We start from the raw sequence: 19708 nt of genomic DNA, 5'->3' as shown, positions 1-19708 counted from the left end.
TTTATGCTGTGCACTTGTATCAGTCCGACTGACGCATCTTTTTGTTTGAGAGAGTTTTAAAAGTATTATATTTTAAATAAATGGGCATCCAAAAATGAACCTTCTGCTTCTGAAAAGCATTGCCTAATGGTGCAGTGGCTAGCATTGTTGCACTGAATACAGTCAGCCTAGTTTCAACTCTTTAACACGGAAAAGGAACATCACTTTGCCATGGATAAAAATGGTTGCAAAGTCTTAATTACAAAACATACTTGAAGGGTTATTTTGCAAACAGGGATATCTCTATTTGTATGTAAATGTGCTATCCTCAATTAGGTTATGTTACAATTCACATTTCAACTTTCTGCCATCTAAGGTCATAGTTTCTCCACAGTTTTTGTATATACATTTCTAGCACTTTCTTCCTTGTAGCATAAACTACATTTCCACCAAACTGATCAAACCTTAAAAGGATACACTGAGCATCACACTGTAGAATAGCCTCTTCAGGTAGATTTGGGTGCTGCATAGCAATAGCTTGTGGAAACTCTCCCAGCATCCTTTGCTGAAAGGCCTCTAGTCTTTCATAATCATGACCCCTACAAACAAACTCCTTGTTCTGGAAAAGGACAGGGAATATTAGGAACATAGACCAACGCTAAACATGGCCTCATTCAAAATATGCATAAAGTGTAGGGTAACACAATACTAATAACAGCCAATTAACTATCCATAACAAATGACAATGGATTCAATTAAAAAACTACTTTAATCAAATACGAAACAGGCTTACTCTGAGGAAAAAAGGGAACTTGCGTCCATAAAAACCAACCCTGAAGAACTCAGGTTCCAGCCTTTGCTGTTCGATGATGTTGTCATAGAATGCAGCTTCCATTTTCTGAGTGGAACACATCATTGCTTTACAAAGGTGGCATAGTTGATACTGAGGTACAAATTCTTCAGAAACACTTAATAGGTTTGATAGATGATGACAGGTAGTTGATAGATGTACTCTAAGTAATAACAATTTATTTTTCTTTTATACCAATGTTACGCAAATCCCCTGTTGAATTTTCACATTGTTGTTTTTTCCCCCCATTTCACCTTGCATTGCAGGCTAGTATAATGAAATGTAAGACCTTTGTTTAAAAAATTAAGACTTGGGCAATAGAATTTAAGACTTTTTAAGGCCTTAATTTAGGAACATGACATTTAAGACTAAATGAAGACAAATTAAGGACTAAAATGACACAAACTAAGGCTCAACAGAAACAAATGCTAGCTTGGCAAGGAGAGTTATGGGACTATCAGCTAGGGTTATAGCAAAAATCCATTTGTTGAGAAATTAGTCTATGTGTTGCGAAAAGAAGTAGTTCTACAAACAAGAGATGGAAATGTGGGAATTACATCAGCACATTAACATAACAAAAATGTGGCAACAGAGGTAAAATGGACTCGGGTAGCAGGTTAATGCCTTGACTTGCATCACCACCTTGAACATGCATTAACTTCTGCTTTCTAAATGCTGTATCATCCATTACCCGCTACATAATAAACAGTTCGGAGTTGGTTTATACAACCCCTGCAAATCATTTCAAATTTACCATAGCATATTGTTCATCAAGTGCAATATATAACAATGGGTAAATTCTACATACACCACCTTTTTTAACAGTAGCTTAAAAAAATCATAAAATACATCCAATACTAACTAATTATTTTGTTTCAAAATTGTACATATACTTTTGGATAGTTGTTTGTGTGGTTTGTGCTCAAAAAGTCTTTATTCTTTTTAGATGTGTGCAAATGTGCAAATTGCTCACCCGTATCCAGCTAAGGCTCTGATAGTCATACAGTAATTCGTATTGGAAGCCCAACTCTCTGCACAGAGGAATACCATACTCCCAACACTGTAGGTATAAAAACACATACACACAAATGTGCACAAGTGACTTATGTTCAACATGTCTAGAGTCACATAATAAGAGGTGTTGTGATATTACATTATATTACATTACATTACATTACATTTAGCAGACACTTCTTGACCAAAGTGACTTACATATGTCAGCTATATTACAAGGGATCGCATTGTCCCCGGAGCGGTGGAAGCCAGGAATTGAACCGACAACTTTCAGGCTACTGCATGCTAGCCCAGCTCCTTAACCACTACACTACCAAGGCCACACCCATGTTACCAGTGATCAATGAAAATAATTTGTCACTAAATGGTGATGTGCTTAGTGAGTGAAATCGCTGATAAAATCTTTAAGTTTAAGCTTAGTCCCTCAACCACCTCAAGGTCAAGGTGAACTTTATTTTCCCACAAGGGGAAATTCATGTGGTCATTGCACATCTTGTCACAGTATTATCTCTACAGACATAGACACCACAGACAAATCAAATAGCTGAGCTTCCGACACCTAGTCAACTCCAATGATCTTGCTGGTCATCTTGATCATGTGCTGCAGTCTTTTTTATCCTTAACATGCATGCTACCAAACATACAGATAAGGCCAAAGCACAGAAAACTCTGAAGAAGACTTTTATAAAACATTACAAGAATGTGTCTGTCTAATTTAAAATAATTTTGTTTTCTTAGGTAAAATATCCGCTGCTGCATTTTCTTAGTTTTGTTCAGGGCGCATTGATTGAAAATTTCAATTTCAATTTCAACTCCCAGGCATTTGTAGGATGAGACCCGCTCTACTCATTCACTATCAATCTTAGAGGAGGGAACTATTATTCCATCTTGTAACTCCCTCTCAAAATCATCCACAGATGAAATATAAGACTTAAAATGAAGTGTGAGGTGAGGAGGACGCTTGACAGTTGTTAGTGTATAATGTGTATAGGATGGGGGACAGAACACACCTTTGTGGTACCCCTGTGTTTGTTTTTTAAAGGATGATATACATGAGTTAAATCTGACTTGCTGACTGCGGTCAGTCAAGAAGTCATAAATTCATAAAATCAGTTGGGGATTTACTCAAAGATGCACCAATTTTTTCACCATTAGATGGGGTTTGATTGTATTGAAAGCACTGCTGAAATCAATGAACACAATCTACATGCTCTTACGGGCTCAAAGTGCTCATAGATGTTAATAATCAAGGATTAGCAACACATTCTCAACACCTCTCTCTGCGCAATAGGCAAATTGAAGGTGAAACTTCTAAGAAGTTGTAACTGCTAATCACTAGTTAGTTCGGTAATTACCGGACTTTTACCAGTTAACCCTTTGCAGACCGCGCCAAATAGTCCATTTTTTCATACTCATATATGTGTGGCCATGCTACATGGCATGAATAAGATAAACCCACCATTGTAATCAGGAGAACTAGCCCTTTAAAATGGTACACATCATAGTTAATATGTTTGAGTGTAACACACATTGTTTTTCAACAATACCTTCAAAATTCAACATCAAAAAACACAAAATATAAATGTGTCAAGATGAATATTACTTTTCACCTAATGTCTATTGTAGATATAGTGTGTGGAAGATAGACAGTGTTGTGTTCTCCTCAGTGAAAAGAAAAACAGAATCTATTTATCACCTTGTCACCTTGTTGCATTTGCTGAAGTTGTAGTTGCAAGTTGCAGTAATAAGTAGAATTTTTAAAGAGTAGGATGTTTTAATTTCCCGGTTTGACATCTGACCCAAAAGTACACAGATATAATGGTCATGTAACAAAAATAAGATGTTTTACCATTAAAACAAGATGGTATGTCTTACTGTACTCTGAAGAGGCTAAATCAATTGTGGGGAGGACAGATAAAGGTTGAAATACAGACTAACTGATGGTAACAGCTTCTCTTTGTGCTTCATTTTGGCCTACTGGTTAGCGCTTCGGACTTGTAACCGGAGGGCTGGTTCGAACCCCGACCAGTAGGAACGGCTGAAGTGCCCTTGAGCAAGGCACCTAACCCCTCACTGCTCCCGGAGCACCGCTGTAGCGGGCAGCTCACTGCGTCGGGATTAGTGTGTGCTTCACCTCACTGTGTGTTCACTATGTGCTGAGTGTGTTTCATTAATTCACGGATTGGGATAAATGCCAATTTTAGAGACCAAATTTCCCTCACGGGATCAAAAGAGTATTATACTTATACTAATAATGACATCATAGAAACACATTGTAAAGCACAAAAAGTGTGGTAACACTTTATAATAACTACACACAATTCATAATTTATTAAGCCTTTGTTACTTATTAATAAGTTAATGGTTTGTTCATCATTAGTAATTTCTTGTTCATACATAATTTATCATCAGTAAAGCATTTGTTCACACAAGTATAAATGTTTGTTCATAGTGAATAAGCCTATCCAAAAAATATGTTTGTAAGTAGATGATTTATACTTAATAAGTAATGAAACAACCACTTATAATTAAATTATTTTCTTATTATAAACCAGTTGCAAACTATTACAAAATGCTTTGTTCATCATTTGTAAAGCATTGTTCCTATGTTAATTCTCATAAATAAAGTATTTGTACACACCGTTATAAATGGTTTGTTCATAATAAATAAGCCTATATCTAAAATATGTTTATGAATTATTGTTAATACTTAATAAATGATGCAATAATATACACATGCACTAATGATTAGTTAGGGTGAGGATACATCATTGGCGGACCGTCAGGGCCTTCAAGGTCTTCTCTGAAGGCCTAACTATTTTCAAACGAATGAAAAATAATAGTGTCTTTAATATAACATTTTACTTTACCATTTATTATTCGCTTCTTCTTCTCCTTCCCGATCGTTCTTGACTAGGCTACTACCATATCCTACCGCTGTCCGCTATATTTGATTGACAGATTGACAAGAAATAGTGAGGGCGTGCGATACATTTTTATCCAATCGCATGTCTTCCCTTGTTAAGGCCCACATCAGGCGGATTCACGCAGATTCACAAGGAATCACTGCGTTTTCGGTACCTAAGCAATAACAGCAGGTTGAATTGGGCCGTGACAGACTTTGAACTTTTGGTGCGTCAGTTCGGTGGGCACCGCACGATAACCTGCCTCATATGTAGTGCCCATAGCCACACCGCTGCATTCTGCTGCAATACATACGACCAAACGCCATCGTCTGCTCTCCCCAGCTCCGATCCTGTAAGCAGTGGGCGTAACAGGCAAGGTCGCCCCTTCATACAATTTAATGGGGGAAGTCTGTGTAATAACTTCAACAAAGCTGTGTGTTCTTTTCGTGATTGTCGTTTTTTGCATGTTTGTAGTTTCTGCAAAGAACCCCACCCGAAATCAGTCTACCTAAGAAATTCTAAGCAGACATCCATCAACCCCCATTAACGTACCAGTCCTCTCACACCTTCTGTCCTCTCATCCAGACCCCTCATTTGCTAATTATTTGATCACAGGCCTTTCCCAGAGATTTCGGGTGAGTGCTATGTCCACATTTCGCAAATCATTTATTGCCAAGAACCTTCAGTCTGCTCTCACTGAACCCGATGCTGTTTTAAACTTACTGGCTAAAGAAGTGAATAAAAATTATGCCATTGGCCCCTTTAGTTCTCCTCCCTTCTCTACCTTCAGGATCAACTCTCTAGGAGTAGCGACCTGCAAGTACTCAGGCAAGAAGCGACTTGCATTTTCGATATGTCCTCTCATCACTCCGATACCATAGCCAGCGTTAATGAGTGCATTCCCCAGCAGCCATTCTCGCTATAGCCTACTACGCATCCATCGATAACACGATTCATGTGATTAAAATAGCAGCCCAAGGAGCGTGGTTAGCAAAAGCAGACATCACAGACGCCTTTAAAGTCATGCCCATCCATCCTGGCATCTCTTCAGGGTCAAAAAATCATATGTTTGGATTCGGGTTGATTGATGGCTACATCTGACTGATTAACCAATCAAATCAACCTATTATGGCGAGGAAGGCAGGTCCGTTCATCACGGATTTTGACGCTATCTATTTGACTTGAGGAACTTCGTGAGCATCTTCTGTCAGTCAGACTGACATTCACTGGAAAAGTACATGTCACACTGACATGGCTATGGTTATAGCTATGGACAGTATATTGACCGTTTTTGTTTAAAAAATATATATTGATAAGCCTTCATTAAGCAAAATTATATCATGTAACGTTACAGTGTCAACTGGACTACATGAGCAAGATGCACATAATGTCAGCTAGCTTTAAACGTAGCTGGTCAGTAGTCTATGCAGGAATTGGTAAGTTTTGTTTCATGTTTATTTGATAACATAGACTTGTAATACATGCTTGTAATCTGGCCTTTTTGTGCTGCTTGCAAACCACAGTGCTTGGTTACTACTAGATTGTATGCTAGCTTGAAGTTGTGTGTGAGTTGATGTGGCTTTGGCGAAGCTGTCTGGATCGGCATCTATGTGAAAATTATCATTTGCCTTGGTTTCCTGCCCTGCTAGTTAGTCTGACTATTTATATATCTGTGTTTTGTGGACATTATTGGTGAAATCAATGGTGTGGCCATCAGACATTATGAAATAGGCAACAAGCAGTAGTAGCAGCACAGGGCAATACATTTTCTGACTCTTATGTTTAATATCATGGTGGTGTGCTGAGACATTTTCTTATCATTTTCTGTTGAGACACTTTCTCATAAATACGTTTGGCAAACACTGTAGGATAGCCTACTGTAGTTCCACATTCACTTTTGAGTAATCAGAGCAGCAGCACAACCTACAAGAGTTGCACTGTAACGTTAACGTTAAAGCTACAGCTAAGTAGGAGAGCCCTACAAACAGTCTGCTGATAAGGATGATGGCCGGGTGCTAATTTGCCTAATAAAGGTCTAAGCAATGCGGAATTCAGCTCGGAACATTAATTGTTTGACGAAGATTCTAGAGATTATAACCATCCTACTATAAGCTTAATTCATGATTAACTCAGGGGTTACAAGTGGTTAGTTAATGATATTTTGTGAGCTTATCTAAAGTGAGGACTTTCTATGCCTTGCAACACATTTTCAAATGAGTTGTAAAGATTACATTCACATTCATTCATTTAGCAGACAAGACATACACATGTCAATTAAATTAAAGGCCATTGACATAACAATGAAAGTCAGGAATCGAACACCCAACTTTTCAGGCTACTGCATGCTAGTCCAGCTCCTTATCCACTACACTACCTTGGCCCAGATAGAAACCCCTACAACTATGCAAGAGTTTCTGTTTTCTTCTACTACACACTGTTATTAAAGGAGACATATTATACCTCTTTTTAAACAAGTTAGAATAGGTCTATGGGGTATACAAAACATGTTCATAAAGTTTTTTGCACAAAATCAATCTCACATAAGGAGATCTCTGCAGCCTCTATTCTTGCCAGCTTCAGTCCCTTTCAGAATGAGCCATTTAAGGACTCTGTCACTTTTATGCAAATAAGCTACTGCTGGCCACGCCCCACTTGTCAGAAGTTTACGCTGTTTGTTTTCTTCACGTGAAAACCTCCACTGCTTGGGTGAAAATGACGGAATACAGAGGCGCACTCTAGCCCAACATTTTCGACCCAGAGTCGGACCCAGATCAAGATGAAGAGGAGCCACCTGCAGAAACACCTTCACGAATGCTGCAAGCAGTTTCTAAATGGTTTGTTAACTTTTTAAATCAATGTATTTGCTATCTCTCCTATGTGCCAAATTAGTCTTGGCTATTAGCCTTTACCCTGTTCAGCCTGTTACGAAGTAAACGTAATGTAATTTTTCGTCACAAAGCCAGTCTTTTTACAATATTTAACATTTGCTTGTATTTGAAACTTCACCAGATTCACAGCACTTGATTAGCTTTTATTATTATTGCTTGTGCTTGTGGAAATTGTTGGGCAATGCCAACTGAGGCAGAGTATATGCTGCCAGGAGATTACACAGGTAACTTTTCTAAGCTACAGAAAAGGCTGCAAATATGTTACTGTGTTACTAACTTATTTACAAATGAGCTAGCGAGTATGCTGCCATATACTCACTCATTTACGAATAATGCTAGGGACTGTGCTAGCATAGCACTCACCTTACCTTACCCTTATAGATCACACAACGTCTGCAGCAGACGGGTTTATACCCGGTGTGCCTGAATGTTTATTCTCTTCAGAATGCACTAAACATATACAGAGCTGACCATGGGGCCTTACGTCTACGGGGAATAGAGCAGTATGTGTTATTTATTAAGCTACTTATTAGTTTTTCCCAGTGTTTATGAGAAGTGACAGGCTACCGTTTTTATCAGCAAAAGCAGATGTTAGTTAGCCTAGAAATCTAGACGCTGCCAGGGCTAGTCTAGCAACTCTCCGTTGGCTTGTGAGCTCCAGAAATCGAAACTTAATCAGGCCAATGAAATCGTGTATAGAGTCGTTAGGTGGGCTTAACGTTGCAGAGTTGCAACGGTTTGGCTTGAATTCCCTGCTACTTGAAAACAAATAAGATGGATGTTGCTGCTGGCGAACAGTGTGACACGAGTTAAGCTTTTATTAAGTTGGCAAACGTTTAAACTAGCCAACTAGCTCCGCTGGTGGGAAACGCATGGGACTCATAGCGCTGCCTCTGTCCTATTGCGTGCAGAGGGAATTTGAAAGACAACTGATTATCCCGCCCCTCGCACTGCGAACGATGAGTGCCCAGACCCTACATTTTAATGTGGGTCTGGCTCGTCAGGCTAGAGGTCACTAATGGCCTTACACACCAACACATGCCCCAATTGTTGTTTTCTTTCTTTTTATGTATGGCTATTGTCTGCAAATTCAGCAGGTATCAAACATACACTCGTGACACATTTAAGACATTACAATATATTTATTACACAAAACAGAAACAAAACATGACATATGCAATATGACAATTGCACTTTGTGCACTTTGCACTTTTGACAGAACTGACAGATTATGTAACCTGCTAACTACTGCAATGTTTTTTGTTGTTTTTTTAGCCGTTACAGATAGCTTGCCTACAGGAGCTTTGTCAGTTGGTGTTGGGGATTCCTTGGATGCAGAATAAGGGTCGTCATCCCGTCCAGCGTGTTTCGTTCGGGAGTTTCCTGACAGCCAAGGACAATACGTGGGCTTTAAACTGCCTCCCCTGGATTGAAGCGAGACACATAGTTGGCGATCACCTCCTCCTTCTCTGGGTGCTCAAACTCTGAGGACAGGTCCGGAGGAATGCTTATTTTCAGGAGTTCCTCCCTGTATGCTTCTTGGTCCACAAAGACCTCACCCATGATGAAGCCCATCAAGTCTTCCACATACCCTGTGCAATATTTCACACTTCGTAACTATGTACATAGTTTGTAAAGTATTTCATTGTACATTTATTTATTGTTTTGTTCATTGTAAAGACACCATAGTGCAATAGCATGCAAAATGAACAGATCTTTTATTGTTGATAAATAAAAAATTATGTAACTTACGGAATGTTGTCTCGGTTTTGATGGGTTTCACCCTGCACTCTCCCTTCCTGTACTTTGGGAAATGCATCCTGTAGAGAGGGTCCCCAGAGGATAAGGTGGCCTGGTCTCGTGCAGCATCCTCATTGTAATGCAGAGCAGCCAGGTAGAGTCTTGCGCAGTAAAGAGAAAACCAAATATGAAAATAATGGCATGCACATAATATGCACGTTTACTTTGAGCTAAAAACTGAGGCTACAACTTCTTGCACTGTCAGGGCCAGATGTACTAACACTTTTGCGCCCACTTCAGGCGTATTTGTTTCGCAACGTGCATGTAAAATCATTGCGAGGTATGTACAAACAGGCCGCAATGATGTAAAAGCGCAAACTGCCTGTCGCGGGAGCTGAAAGTGGTTGATTGCGATTGTCATGTCATGCATATGCATTCATGGGAGGATCCAGGGGAAAGTGGGAGTTTAGCGTAAAAGATGGGAGGGGAAGAGTAAAGAGCCTAATTATGTATTCAGCGGTATGTACAAAGACTGCTCCTGAAAGCGCCGTCTATTCTGCGCCTAAATACTTGCGCCTTGTAAAAGCAGGTGTTAATCCAAATTGAAGTTCAATGCTTCAATAAGAGAACCTTTCAAAGACAACAGAATCGCTATTTAGAGCACCAGTTTTGCAAGTCTTTGTAGGCTACTATCAAAAGCAACATTAACTTTCGTTGGCCTTTTCGAATGTCTTACTTTCACTTTCCGTCATTCACTTAAACTTTCCTACTTGCTAGATTTGACCAATTTTCCATAGCCTCGTTCACAAGTAGTTTGAGTAGAACTACTGATCTTCATTATCTCCCTGCTTTCGTTGACATCTTATCATCTATGGTATTATTTCATGATCGCTAAGCGTTTGATTCTTTTTAATGTTGTCATCAGTTAACTTCATTCAACTGCGGCTTGTAGGCTCTGCCATTCAGTTGTGGGCGTTAAGTAAATTGCGTTTATGGGCGGAGAGAGGCAGAGAAAGGCGCAGTTTACACCAAGTTGAGCGATTGATAAATCTGGCGGAAACTTGGGTCTGTCAGCGTTAGCAGTCTGCGGTTTGTCCATGGCTGATAACGTTACGTTCGCAAATGTACGTACATCTGGCCCTCAGTACTATATCTCTCTTTATTTACAACAGCAAACATTAGCCTAGACTAAGAGCTTACTGGCCACCTTCATTGTAGAGAACATGACCATATCTAACTCCTCATCAGTAAGGACAAAACGACTACAAATTGTGACAAACCCTTGCAGCTTAAATGAAATAGAGCTATAGGGGAAATGTGCAAACACTGGATAACGTTATAAAGTGAGGCTACAAGCTAACATTAGCTTATACTAATGGCTTTTAGCTGTTGGTCGCCTCAATTGTGGATAACATGACAATATTTAATGGAGGTCCAGCGTCTAGACAACATTTTAACAATCATTACTTTCAGATATTATTGACTGGGATTGTCAAATATGACTCGATCGGCTGTGTGCTGCATTTGCAATTTGGAATGGAGAAAATGCTCACTCCAAGCAGATGCAGGGCTAATGTTAGCCGTAATGTTTGCGTTAGCTTGTGCTAAATGGCAAAACACGAACAACCTAACGTTAGTTCATGCGTAACTGCGATAGAAACACAAAAGTCATTATTTGAAAGTACTTACATGTCTCTCATCTTGTGACTTGCCACGGACAGTAGGTACAGATCCCTCTGTCAAACGAAGTTTGATGGCTAATCCCTCAGTGTACTGTCCTAGGTTTTCAAAGCAGTCTGCCTTGAAGTGGTTGGCACACACAAGATTTTTGCCGACTGCTGCTGGAACATGGCCATCGAAAATGAAATGGAGCCACTCGGTTCTTCTGTTCTCTTTGGCTGGGAGAAAGTGCAAGGATTTGTGTTGTTCTGTGCAGCCAACAACACAACACTTCATGTGCTCTTGCTTGTAGCCATTGCGCTCGGTGTCCGTGCTTGTTAAACCAGCAAACTAATGGCGGATCTTCAACTAATCGAGTGGGTGGGGCTATGTGGGGGTTGAGAGGTAAGGGGTGGCGCCAGGGTGGTTCTATGCAAATTTCCTTATTTTGACGTCAGTATAAGGGAGCCATTCAAATGGCTCATAGAAGCCTATGATTCCTGACACCAAAATCGTTCAACTGACTCACAGAAAACGGATGGATGGCTTTTTTTCGCGCTTGGAGTGTTATTAGGAGCTGTAGAGACCCAAATGTACTGTACTGTTCTTCCTAGGCAAATTCTTCTTATTATTATTACAGTGCATGAAAATGCACTGTACTGTTCTTCCTAGGCTTCTTATTACAGTGCATGAAAATGCACTGTACTGTTCTTCCTAGGCAACTTCTTCTTATTATTATTCCGCTTACCACTTTTTCCGTACGCAATTTCTCTTGAACAGTTTAACTTAGAAACTTCATTCAAACTTTGTAACGTAGGTCTTCAAACAGATTGGGTTGGTATGACTTTTCAACTTTGAAACTTTTATACTTTTTAAACTATTAAAGAAAAACTTTTAAAAATCCCATAGACTTAACATTGCGATTATGACATCATAATCTGGCCGTTAAGCAATTAGAATCCTATGGCAGGTGTTCAGGCCACCTGGATCAACTGCCAGTCTCAGGCTTTAAGCATACAAACTGGCCCTATTAAGACTACACATCCTGTTCAACTGCTTCCTCTGCCAAAAACTGTTTCAAAATAAAAGTCCTCACTACAATATTTCACAATTAAACAATTTAACCCTTTAAACTACTTAACTTTTTAACTGTTCAGCCATTGTAACTGTTACTTGTCATCAACTATGACCCCTACCTACTGTAGCTAGTTAGCATGGTTAGCATAGTTAGCATTGCTAACATTGTTAGCATTTTTAGCAAAACTGCTAAAAATGATTAGCTAAGTTAGCTAAGTAACATGGTTAGCATAGTTAGCATGCTAGTTAGCATTTTTAGCAAAACTGCTAAAAATGATTAGCTAAGTTACATGGTTGGCATAGTTAGCATGTTAGCATTGTTAACATAGTTAGCATAACTACTAAAAATGATTAGCTAGGTTAGCTAAGTCACATGGTTAACATAGTTAGCATTGTTAGCATAGTTAGCATGTTTAGCAAAACTGCTAGAAAACTAGTTAAGTTAGCTGAGTAGCGTGGTTAGCATGTTAGCATTGCTAGCAATGGTCTACTTTTAAACTATCATTAAACTATCTATTAAACTAGCTGTATATCAACAACTTTTAAACTATCTATATTCAACTTTTAAACTTTAAACCTATCTACATTCAACTTTTAAACTGGTTTACTTTTAAACTATCAACTTTTATTAAGCTATGCAACCACCATGTCTGTCCTAGCATCACCGCAGTAACCAGCTCTGTATTATCTATTTTAACTATACATGGTATTTTACATCACAGCTTTTGCATTTTCATGCACTGGTAATTCCTTGGGAATTGCGTTTCTAGTTATTAGCTATTGCGTTTTCACATTTGTAATTCACAGGCCTAGCATAGCGCCACCATCTGGCCAAGCAGGAAATGTGCCAGAAATGCTCTATGCTTTGAATAAATGGTCTGAAACTTCTCAGGTTAATAGATATTATAATTATGATGATATCCAGACACCCAATGGGCCTGCCTGGCATAGCGCCACCACCTGGTTAGCAGGAAATGGGCCAGAAAATGGACAATGCCTTAAGTGATTGATCTGAAAGTTTACAAAAATGTTGGATATCATTACTGTAATTTCCATGCCTAACATAGCGCCACCATCTGGCCAACCAAAAAGTGTATCAGAAATGTTCTTTGCTTAAAATCAATGGTCTGAAATTTCTCAGGTTAATATATATTATGATTATGATGACACCCAATGGGCCTGCCTTGCATTGCGTCCCCACCTGGCCAAGCAAGTACATGTGGCAGAACATAAAATACAAAAACAAATAGCACACGCATCAAATATGTACATTTCACAAATGCACCTCGTCGGTGCTTTGTTGGATTCCGACATGTCACGGGTTGCGGCCGGCAGGTGCTTGGGCCCGCCATTGCCGCTTGCGGCTATATTTATTATTATTACGTATTCCGATTTTAACTTTGTCTCAGAGCGTTTTCCTTTTTTGAGGTGGTTAAGATGGGTGAAAAGTCTTGAAATTTGGCACACACATCAGGTGTCACGCAAAGCAGTTAGGTACAAGAGCTTGGCCCCGGGCGTGGCCCAGGGACTCAGTAGCGCCCCCTTAGGTGATTGATGCTGTGGTTGGCACATACTTTCAGCTAGACACATCAAATTTGGTAGGTGTGTGTATCTCCCCAAGATGAACAACTTTCATATGTACAATGCATTAGCCACGCCCAACAGGAAGTGAGGTATTTGGGATTTTGTGCGGACTAAAATGTGATAAATTGTGATGCCAAAAGAGGTGCTTCCCATGGGTGAAAACGCATGAAATTTGGCAAACACGTCAAGAGGTACCGTGAATACACAGGGGAAAAGCCTTGCCACTGGGCTTGGCCCAGGAACTTCATAGCGCCCCCTTATGTCACTGTGACTTGTGGTTGGCATAAAGTTTTAGATACACACATCAAATTTGGTGGGTGTATGTAACTCCCAAAAACAATCAACTTTTGTATTAACATGCCATTAGCCATGCCCACAGGAAGTGAGGTAATTGAGATTTTGTGCATTGTGGACATGATCAATTTTAACGTGCTCCTTCTAGACGGTTGATCCGATTCATGTGAAAGTTGGTATACATGATGCCAATATGCTTCTGATTCTAAATTGTGAAGCTTTTTTTGATATGTTGTAATTTGACGAAACGGCGAAACTATGCATTTTAATACCCTTCCACATAAACAATAAATGTGTCTTAATTCACAATGCATGGCTTGAAATGTTTTCAATTTCACAGGTCTTTGAATACCATGGTAGTGATGATATTCGCATGCATATAATGCATATTTGGCATAGCGCCACCACCTAGCAACAGAAAGAATGGCAATTACACTGATGTCACATGATCAATTTTAACATACTCCTCCTAGACGGTTTGTCAGATTCATGTGAAATTTGGCAAATATGCTGCCAAGATGTTGCTGATTTTAAATTGTGAAGGGATTTTTGATATGTTGTAATATGTCAATGATTATAATATCTCACCATATAAACAGGAAATGTGTCATTAAGTCACAGTGCATTGAATGAATGGTCTGAAACTTCTCAGGTTAATAGATATTATGATTATGATGATATCCAGACACCCAATGGGCCTGCCTGGCATAGCGCCACCACCTGGCCAAGTAGGAAATGTGCCAGAAATGGACAATGCCTTAAGTGATTGATCTGAAACTTTATAAAATATTGGATATCATTATTGTGATGATATTCACACATATAATTCACATGCCTAGCATAGCGCCACCATCTGGCCAAACAGGAAATATGCCAGAAATGTTCTATGCGTTGAATGAATGGTCTGAAACTTCTCAGGTTAATACATATTATAATTATGATGATATCCAGAGACCTATGGGCCTGCCTGGCATAGTGCCACCACCTGGCCAAGCAGGAAAATGTGCCAGAAATTGGTAATGCCTTTATTGGTTGATCTGCAAAATATTGGACATCATTATTGTGATGATATTCACATGTGTAATTCACATGCCTAATATAGCGCCACCATCTGGCCAAAAAGTGTATCAGAAATGTTCTTTGCTTAAAATGAAATCTGAAAATTCTCAGGTTAATATATATTATGATTATGATGACACACAATGGGCCTTGCATTGCGCCCCCACCTGGCCAAGCAAGTAAATGTGCCAGAAAATAACACACACACATCAATATAGCACACACATCAAATATGTACATTTTACACATGCACCACGTCCGTGCTTTGTTGTATAATGAAATGTCACGGGTTGCGTCCCGCAGGTGCTCGGGCCCGCCATTGCTGCTTGTGGCTATATTTAAATGCTGTATTCTTCATTTGTAAAGCATTATTCCTAGATTAATTCTGATCTGTAAATCATGTTTACACACAATTAAAAATGGTTTGTTCTAGGGATCGACCGATATGGATTTTTTAGTGCCGATACCGATACCGATTTTTTTCCATCAGCCTTAGCCGATGACCGATACAGCCTGCCGATTTTCTTGAGCCAATACTGCTTTTATTTTGCTCCCTCAATTTACATCATACAAATGACACATAATTACACAAATGATGATAACAAATGTTATAAGTCTCAATTTAAAAAAGGAACATTTATTGAACTTATGGATGGGTGCACTGAATATGGTTAACTGTGCAAAATGATTTCATCAACATCTTACAACACAGCCTTGATGATGCATTGCTTGCTGACATATTATAAGACATAATTCAGGTCATCACAAAATGTCCTTTGTCAACACATTTAAATAATATAAGAAAACAATAAGCCTGAAAAGTAGCTGTTGAAATAAAGTGCTTGATTTGTAATTTGCATGGTTTCAATTTTTCTATGTCTATATTTTTCTAAAAAAAGCTGCCAGATTTGTCAACCACAGAACATAAATCAGCAGAGGAAAATAACGTGGTGTCAGATGTTTCTGCTCCAAACGGCATCAACGTCAAAAGGTATAAAAACATATCTCTCAAAGTTTTAAAATCTCTCCTTCAGGTAGCGCAGCACTCTCATATCGCTGTGATGCGTGTGTCCCACTGAGTGAGACAGACCAGGCGCACACACAAACTTCTGTTTGGTAGCTGACGAACCACCATTGAACTGGATTGATAAGGATAACGTTAGCAAACGGCTCTAAACAAGTAAGGCATACACGGTATGTATGGTACATGATAAACGTTAACACAAATTAATATTCAACTACATATAACACGTCTCTCATTATTAAAGCTCTGATATCACTGCGATAGCAACTCGGCCCCGCTCGAAGGGAGAGGGGGAGAGACGCACACACCACACGCGTCCAAAACTCAGCCAGGTGGTCGCTGAATAAAACTCCCACAAATATCTCGGAACAACGTCGTCATTACTTAATCATATGATTGACCAGTGTTCGTAACAGCTACCGCTAAAGCATGCATACATAGGGGGCAGCCGTGGCCCACTGGTTAGCACTCTGGACTTGTAACCGGAGGGTTGCCGGTTCGAGCCCCGACCAGTGGGCCGCGGCTGAAGTGCCCTTGAGCAAGGCACCTAACCCCTCACTGCTCCCCGAAATAAGCCCGTTGTAGCAGGCAGCTCACTGCGCCGGGATTAGTGTGTGCTTCACCTCACTGTGTGTTCACTGTGTGCTGTTTGTGTTTCACTAATTCACCGATTGGGTTAAATGCAGAGACCAAATTTTCCTCACGGGATCAAAAAAGTATATATATACTTACTTATACTATACGGATAGCCTACAACTTAGCTATTTGCAGCTCCCTAAATAAAATGGCAAGCAGTTTTATGGAAGAGGCATTCAGGGAGGGAGACGTAAAAAAACGCAAATATCGGCCCGATATATCGGTCGATCCCTAGTTTGTTCATAGTAAACACGCATTTCTATATTATATTTTTGAACTGACTGTTGTAATACCACTGGGCAGAGGTAGTGTAGTGAAAAGGGAGCCAGGTTAACATGCAGTAACCCATAAAGTTGGGGGTTCAAACCCCGGCGTCCACCAATGTGGCCTTGCCCTTTAATTTCATTGACATGTGTAAGTCGCTTTGGGTGAAAGTGTCGGCTAAATGAATAAATGCAAGTGTAAACTTTATAACTCATTTGTAAATGTGTTGCAAGGCATAAAACGTCCTCACTTTAGATGAGCTCACAAAATATCATTAACTAACCACTTGTAACTCCTGAGTTAATTATTAATTATAGTATTAGAAAGTGGTTTATAAAATATGTATCCTCACCCTAACTAATCATTGGTGCATGTTAAATAATGGAAATATTACTTAATCAAAAACATATTATAGGATCATTTATTAAGTATTAACAATAATGTATAAACATATTTAAGATATAGGCTTATTTACTATGAACTTGCTTTACTGATGATAAATTAGAAATTAGTAATGATGAACAAACCATTAACTAATAAGTAACAAAGGCTTAATAAATGATGAATTGTGTGTAGTTATTCTAAAGTGTTACCATATATTGTTTAATGTCTATACTATGCAATATTTGACAGCTAAATGCACCGGGACAAGGTATCACCCAATCAGGGTTATCACAGCACAGTGGCCTAATGTAGGCTAATGCATTTTCTCCCCTCGCTGTCCCTTTACGCATGTTTTAGCATTTTTCTGTCCGTGGATGAGTTGAAGTCAGATTGTGTGACTCGTATATTTCTCTAAAATAATTGAGTCTTCATACATTAGTATGTTTTGGTTGTGGGTTAAGTAGTGGTGGGGGAGGGGGTCCACTGACATTAAGCTATGAATGGCTGCCAGGCTACTGATCAGAATGTTGTTTTTCCTGCCATTGGGTCAAAATTCTGTTTTTGTGGCGTAACCGCTAAATCTCCATGACGTAAATTTCCGCCACGATGGATTTTACGCCATATTGGATTTTATCAAAAAAGCTTTCACAGGTCACAAATTTTGTCTGATTTTCACCAAATTTGACACAGCCCATGCCTTATACATGCATTACTGGTTACACTTTACTTGACAGTGTCGACATAAGAGTGACATGACACTTTCATGAACATGTAATAAACGCTTCTGTTATTAAGTGACATTAGTTTTTTGTCATAACAAATTAGGGTTAGGTTTACAGTTAGGGTTAGGGTTGGGGTTATAGGATTAGGGTTAGAGATTAGGGTTAGGTTGCATGTGTCATGACAGTGTCATGTGTTCATGACAGTGTCATGTCACTCTTATGTCAATACTGTCAAGTAAAGTGTTACAGCATTACTTTCTGGAGCAATTGTCCAAAGAGTTCACCCTTAACAACCAATCAAAATTGGCGGCAAAGCCGCCAAACAGGAAGTGAACTCATATCTCAGCAACCCTTTCATGTATCAAAGCAATTGCAATGCACCATCTGGTGCTCAGGACATAATGGCATGGTTAAAAGACACTCATCATATCAAATAGTCAACACTGTGAAATAATCAAAACTGACAGAAAATAAAACAACATCTTTCGATTCACTTGTCCAAAATAAATATTGTATGATTTTGTCACAATTGCAGCTATTCTGTCGCTCTTGCCTAAAATTGGCCATCAAGCTATATGACAGTCTTACCTTGCCCTTGTTGAAGTAATGGATGACCTTGCGGCAAAGGCCTTCTTTGCGGTGCCACTCACTCTGAGTTGGATAATGTAGGAATTCTCTCAAGGGACGTTCTTCCCATTGAAGTAGTTCGCAGTACAGAAGCAGGGTGAATGCCGCCTCTACACACAAACAAGAATTCAGTATTCTTGGTTACAGTAGTTAATATTTGTCATTTGATCCAGAATGCATGATCTATATGGCTGGGTAGACTATTGGAGTGAACGAGCGAACACATGCACACACACACAGACACACAGATAATCATACTCACACTGTAGCACGCACACACACACACACACACACACACACACACACACACACACACACACACACACACACAGACTACAAACACACACACACACACACCACACACCAACTGTCACCTGCAGCATACCTCTCCTGTATACCTGTCAATTACAATGACCTGATCTGAATAACGTCTAAGACAAGGACTGTCCCATGCACAGAGTTGCTGTTAAGTGGCATCATTCCGCTGGAGCTCTTTGTAAACATAGTTGTAACATTCATTTTATGTGGCTAACAGACTTAGCTCTCCCCATAATGGCAAACTTGTCTGTCCACTCGGCCTGCAGTAGTTCTCACATCATCTTGAGACCATCTCTCCACTCAGTTGCATACAGTGCTGCTTGAAAGTTTGTGATCCCTCAAACATGGTCAGTTTTTTTTGCAACAAAAATCAAAATAACCTTATATAATGCACATCCAAACCCCAATTTGTAAAGTTGACCTTACAAATAATAGACAGAAACAAAAGAAAGTTATACAGTTTCATTAAACAATATGTTCAACAAAAGCGGTTGACTTCACAAAAACTCATAATGACATTTGCAAAAGTATGCAAACCCATGTAGTTAATTACTTGTAGCACCTCCTTTTACAGCCAAGCATTTTCTGTACCCATTAACCAGTGTCTCACATCTGGTTCTGCATATTTTAGCCTACTCCCACTTGCAGAGCTCAGCCAGTTGAGAGAGGTTGGAGGGGCAAAT

The 19708-nt window shown here is 39.4% G+C and overlaps 1 protein-coding gene across 4 annotated transcripts in view; it reads right to left on the bottom strand.

The window, feature by feature from the left end:
- dock3 (dedicator of cytokinesis 3) overlaps positions 1-19708 on the bottom strand; it is a 557701-nt gene that overhangs the window by 156885 nt on the left and 381108 nt on the right. For all 4 annotated transcript variants that reach the window (XM_048254372.1, XM_048254373.1, XM_048254374.1 and 1 more), the window contains 4 exons: positions 18669-18817; positions 1803-1889; positions 773-877; positions 457-598 (listed from right to left, as the gene is read on the bottom strand). In XM_048254372.1, the coding sequence (XP_048110329.1) occupies positions 457-598; positions 773-877; positions 1803-1889; positions 18669-18817 (483 nt within the window). The remainder of the gene's footprint in view (positions 1-456; positions 599-772; positions 878-1802; positions 1890-18668; positions 18818-19708) is intronic.

Source organism: Alosa alosa, chromosome 10 (genome assembly GCF_017589495.1).
Source record: "Alosa alosa isolate M-15738 ecotype Scorff River chromosome 10, AALO_Geno_1.1, whole genome shotgun sequence".
NCBI lineage: Eukaryota > Metazoa > Chordata > Actinopteri > Clupeiformes > Clupeidae > Alosa > Alosa alosa.
Note: the sequence above shows the minus strand (reverse complement) of the source record. Positions and strands in the feature narration are given on the sequence as shown.